Source organism: Fonticula alba, assembly GCF_000388065.1.
Source record: "Fonticula alba strain ATCC 38817 unplaced genomic scaffold supercont2.15, whole genome shotgun sequence".
Taxonomy (NCBI): Eukaryota; order Rotosphaerida; family Fonticulaceae; genus Fonticula; species Fonticula alba.
The window spans coordinates 250,289-255,783 of NW_009242985.1; the positions used below are offsets into that span (position 1 = coordinate 250,289).

The 5,495-nt window shown below is 76.6% G+C and overlaps 1 protein-coding gene across 1 annotated transcript in view; it reads left to right on the top strand.

Moving 5' to 3' along the window:
• H696_05917 (STE/STE11 protein kinase) overlaps positions 1-4,277 on the top strand; it is a gene marked incomplete at its 5' end in the record, with an annotated part of 13,099 nt that extends 8,822 nt beyond the window's left edge. Inside the window, 3 exons of the mRNA XM_009499693.1 lie at positions 228-450; positions 726-3,366; positions 3,614-4,277. Coding sequence (XP_009497968.1) covers positions 228-450; positions 726-3,366; positions 3,614-4,181 — 3,432 coding nt within the window. The 3' untranslated portion in view covers positions 4,182-4,277. The remainder of the gene's footprint in view (positions 1-227; positions 451-725; positions 3,367-3,613) is intronic.
• Positions 4,278-5,495: the final 1,218 nt, after the last annotated feature.

The following is a 5,495-nucleotide window of genomic DNA, read 5'->3' on the forward strand; positions in this document are numbered from 1 at the left end:
CGCTGCCCGGCACTGACATTATTTCCGCGCCATGGGGCCCCCCCCCCCCCCCCCCCCCCCCCCCCCCCCCCCCCCCCCCCCGCGCGCGCGGGAGGTGGGCAGAGCGGGCCCGTGCGGCTGGCTGCCATCGTCCCATGTGCCACTGACGCGTTTGTGTGCCCGGCCATGCGCGCCACCCCTGGGCGGTTCCCACCTCGGTCCTCGGCGCGCCCGGGGCTGGCCCGCAGTTTGAGCGCCCGCAAGATGTCATCCGGCTCTTCCTGCTGGACACCTCCGGCGGGGTGAACTTCACCGGCGCCCCGGGCGAGGGGTCGGCCCCGCTGGCGACCGTCGCCTCGTGGGACCGGTCGGCATCGCCGTCGTCCTTCCATGCCCGGCGCCCGGGCGAGCCCTTCCCCCTGCCGCAGCCGTCGCCCAGGTCGAACTTCACCGCGCCGCGGTCCCGGTCCAGTGCGTGTCCCGACGGGGCGCTTTGCTTTTCTCTCTCTCTCTCTCTCTTGCTCGGGGGGCGGGGCGGGGCGAGGCCGGGAGTGGGGGGCCCTTCGCTCGGGGGCTCCCCCTTTCCCGCGGTGGCGGTTGCCCTGCCCGGTCGGGCTTTCCGCCGGGCCGGGGCTGCTCCCGCCGCGCATCCCCCACCCCCCGCGGTCTTCCTGGTTCCTCTGCCGGCGCGCGGCCGTGCGCCCATGACTGACCCTCCTGCCATCGGGTCGTGTACCGGACCGCAGCCAAGATGAACTGGCTTCGCGGGCCGCAGATCGGGTCCGGCGCCTGCGCCCAGGTGTTCCTCGGGCTGAACGTCAACAGCGGCCAGCTGATGGCCGTCAAGCAGATTGAGATCCCCCAGTCGACGGCGGCGGCGGCGGCCGCGGCCGCGGCGGCCGCCAGTTCCGGCAGCCAGGTCACCCGCGGCGGGCACATCCGCATGGCCAGCGCCGGGCCGGTGAGCATGGGCGCCGATGCCCATGCGGCCGGGGCCGGGCCCGACTCGGCCGGCGGCCGGCATGTCCTATCACCCGGGTCCCTGGGCGGCGGCGGCGGCGGCGGGCCCGGGCCCGGGGCCGGGTCCCTGTCGCGGGAGTTCGGCGTCCCCGGGCCCGGGCCCGGCAGCAGCAGCGTCGGCCTCGGGGGCAGCACCGGCCCGGTGGCGGGCAAGCAGCATGCGCCGGGGCACGGCGGCGGCCAGCGGCTCGGCTTCGGCACTCGCCTGCAGACCCTCCTCCGGGAGACGGAGCTCCTGCGGCAATTGAGCCACCCGCACATCATCTCCCTCTATGGGATTGATTATGACTCCACCTGCACCAGCGTCTTCCTGGAGTATGCCCCCGGGGGGTCGATCCAGTCGCTGCTCCGGCAGTTTGGGCCCTTTGACGAGCGGCTGGTCCGGCTGTTTGCGGCGCAGCTGCTCGACGCGCTGGCCTACCTGCACGACTTGGGCATCGTCCACCGGGACATCAAGGGGGCCAATGTGCTGGTGGATTCCAACCGCGGGTGGGTCAAGCTGGCGGACTTCGGCATGGCGGCATACTACTCGGCGGCCGGGGCGGGCCTGGGCGGGGCCGTCGGGGCCGTTGGGGCCAATGGCCCGGACCCGGGGGCGGGGTCCGGCCCCGGGGGCGGGTCGCCGGCCAGCGGCGGGTCCAGCCCCCGGGCCCCGGGCCCGGGGCCCGGGGCCATGGGCAGCCTTTCGCAAAGGTGGCAAGCCATGCAAACCTCGGGCACCCTGTTCGAGATGGTGGGCACCCCGCACTGGATGGCGCCGGAGGTGGTCCGGCAGCACATGTACGGCCCGCCGGCCGATGTGTGGTCCTTCGGGGCCACGGTCATCGAGATGCTGACCGGCAGGCCGCCCTGGTCGCACTTCTCCCACGATGTGGCGGTCCTCTTCCAGATTGCCTCGTGCCAGGAGACGCCGCAATTGCCGGCCGGCTTGTCGGAGCCGGGCCGGGACTTCCTGGCGGCGTGCTTCCGCATCGACGCCACCGAGCGGCCGGCCTGTCGGGACTTGCAAACGCGCGCCTGGCTGTCGGGCAAGTTCCTGCCGGCGGCCGGCGCGGGGGCCGGCAGGGCCGTGCCAGCCGCCGCTGCCGCCGCCGCCGCCGCCGCCGCCACTGCCGTGCCCGCCGTGGGCCCGGGCGGCGAGGCGTCCCTGCTCCAGGCCTTGGCGGCGCGGGCTGCCTCGCGGCCGGGGTCGCCGGTGTCCGGCGGCCCGGGGGATTCGCTGTTGCGGCCGGGGTCGCCCACGGGCCCGGGCGTGCGGGCCGGATCGCCGGTGTCCGGCGGGGCGTATGCCCTGGGCTCCGGGGCCATGCCGGCCTCGGTGGCCAGCTCGGCCGGCAGCATTTCCCCCTACCAGCCTTCGCCCTCGAGCCCGCTGCGCACGGACAGCACGCTGGATGTGTCCGGCGGCCGGGGCCCCACCGCCACGACCCCGGCCACCACGACCACCTCCTCCTCCTCCTCCTCCTCCTCTTCCTCCTCCTCCTCCCTATACGGGGAGGGGGGCCTGCATGCTGGCGGGCCCGATGGCGTGGATGAGGCCGTCGGGGGGGACGACCGGCGCGGTGTGCGCGGGCCCCTGGCCCCGCGCGCGGCGCACTCGCTCCCCGGCCGGCCGGGGTCCCCGCCGTCCCTGGCCCCGGCCGACGGGCGCTTCCACTATGGGACCATCGCCGGGAGTGGGGACCTCCGGCGCTTGGCCGCCGTCGCGGCCGGCCACCACTTGCCCTTCCCGCCGGGGCAGTTTGCCAATCACGGCCGGCCGGCTGGGGCCTCCGGCCCCGGGCCCGGGTCCGGCTCCAGCTCCGGCGGGTCGTCCCCCCGGCCGGGCAGCCCCTTCCCCGGGGCCGGCAGCCCGCGCCCCGGCGGGTCGGTCTTCTTCCCGGCCGACGCGCCGCTGGACCCGGCCAGCCGGGCCCGGTCGAGCCTGGCGCTGAGCTCGTCCCCGCGAACTAGCGGCGGCGGCGGCGGCGGCGGCGGCCGGGGCACCCCCCCGGGCGCGTCGCCCGGGCCCACCTCCCTGCGGGCCCTCTCGCCCGGGGGGTCGGTCATGTCCAGCAGCAGCGGCAGCGGCAGCAGCAGCACCAGCAGCAGCAGCAGCCCGTCCCTGCCGAAGTCCGCCTCCACGCCGGACTCCCTGCGCCTGGTGGCTGAGCATGGGCTGGCCGGGCGGGCGGGCAGCCCGGGTCCCGGTGGGGCCGGTGCGCTGGCGTCCCGCCGGGCGGGCAGCGTGGCGCTGCTCCCGACCCCGGCGGCTCCGTCCGGCACCGGCGGCGGTCTGTCTGCCTGGCTGAGCCCGAACCACTCGTCCCCCTCGCCGGCGGGCAGTCCATCGCCGGGCCTCGTCCCTGTGGTCTCCTCGGATTCGAGGTGCGTATGTTTGTGTGCCTGCTTTTGTCGGGGTGTGCCGGTGTGTCTGTATCCCTGCCTATGCCCGTGTGCCTGTGCCCGTGTACACGCACACGTCCTCGGCGCCTTTGTCCCTTGTGTCGGGGCGGGTGTGCCGGACCCCGGCCTCCCTCCCTCCGATCGTGCGATCCCGCGTGAGACTCACCCCGGGCCGCCGCCCCCCCCCCTCCCCTGCACTCGTCCCCGCACCTTCCGGACATGGCCACAGCCGGCGCGGGTCGCTGGACGCGCCGACCCTTGTCGGACTGGAGGGCGCCGGGTCACGCCCTCCCTCCAACCTGCTGACCCGGCGCATCCGAAACCTCCCGCCGCGCGGTGGCGGCCCCGCCGGGCCGGCCGACGAGGTGCCCACCCCGAGCCCGCCGGTGGCGGGGGCCGGCTGGCCCGGGCCGGCGGCCGATGCCACCGCGCCCGGGGCGCCGGGGCTGGTGAAGGCCAAGTCGGCGGCCGGGTCGCCGGCCGACCTGTCGGCCCTCGGGCCGGCCGGCGGCCGGGTCGCCGCCGGGGGGGCCGTCCCCCGGCGCCCGGGGCACCCGCATCCCGGCCAGCCGGCCGCGGGCATTTACGCCTGGGCCGGTCGCCTGCCCGGCCGGGCGGCCGACTCGCTGCCCTCCTTCGACCACCTGGCCGAGATGGCCGGCCTGCCCGGGCCCGGGGCTTCGCACCCTGGCACGCCGATGACGCCGCCGGATTCGACGCGCGGCGCGGCGTCCCACTTCCCCGGCGACGACCCGGCCACCCAGCCGCCGGTGGACATCGCCGACCGCGATGTGTGAGTTGTGCGCTCCTGCGCCCGGGGACGGCCCCTGCGCCCTCCTCTCAGTTTTGGCTCCCGGACATGCGCCGGCGGCGGGCGAGGGCCTGGGGGGGGGGGGGGGGGGCCTGCCGTGCGTTCGCCACTGTCCGGTCCCCTCGCCGCCCCCGGTCCCCCCGTCGCCCCCGGCCTCTCCCGCCCCCCTGTCCCTTTTGGCGGCTGGCCACGCGGCCAGCCATGGCCCTCTCGGCCCCCTTTTGTACATTACCCCCTTGCCTCTCCCCCTCTCTCTCCCCCCCCCCCCCCACCTCCAACTATACCATGCCTTTGTGTTTGCCTTTTGTTGCGTGCGCGCCGCCGTCATGTGATGCGCCGCCACACGGCCCCCGCCCGGGCATACTCACCTGGTCACACCTGGGGACGCTGGCGCGGGCCAGCACCGCGGCAAGAATGCGCCGTGTATGCGGCCGCGCCGGGTGGCAGAACGCGCGGAGAATGCGCCTCGGCCTGGCGGCGGTGCATTCCCCGGTGCCGGCGCGTCGCGGCCGGCCGGCCGGGAGAGGGGCAGGGCGACGTCGCGGCACCCTGCCCCGGCGGATGGCGCCCACGTACGCCCGGCTGTTGTGCGTGTGCGCCTTGCCGTGGTGGTGCTCATGCGTGGGGGAGAGCGGGGGTGCGCCCGTGTGACGATGCCCCGGCCGCGGCCTGTCTCCCCTGCCCCCCGCCCCCCGCCCCCTCGCGGCGGCCCCTGGCGCTGGGGCATTCTCGTCCATCTGGCCCCCGCCGCCCTTCTCGCGCCTCCGCCCCCTCGGTCCCCAGTGGGGGGAGGGGGGGATGTTGTGCATGCGCGCGTGACGGCTGACGCGCAGCCCCGCACATCGGCACACAACAGCACCTGCCCCCGGGGGTGGGGCGTGTGCCTCCTCGGGCGGCCCATAACCCTTGGCGCGGAGCCGGTGGGCCGCCAGCAAACACCGGTACCCGGCGGACTGTGTGCGTGGGGGGGGGGCAGGGGGGGGGGGGCACACCCGGCTCTCCCGTCCACCGACGTGCTCCGCATCATTTGCCGGGCCGGGGTGCCGGCGTGTCGAGGCCAAACGGCCGGCGTGGCTTTTTGCGTCCAGCCACTTGGCCCGGGGGCCCCTGGGCCACAGGTGCCTTGTGCCTCGCCCCCCCCCCGCTCCCCCACCTCCACGGAGGCGTGTGCCCCGGGGCGGTGACGGCGGCGCGGTGCTCGGTGAAAGCCACGCGCGCCGGTGAGCCCGAGCCCGAAACAGCGAGAGCCTCGAAAGGAACGGCAGCGCAGGGGGACGCGGGCCGGGACGGAGCCGACAGG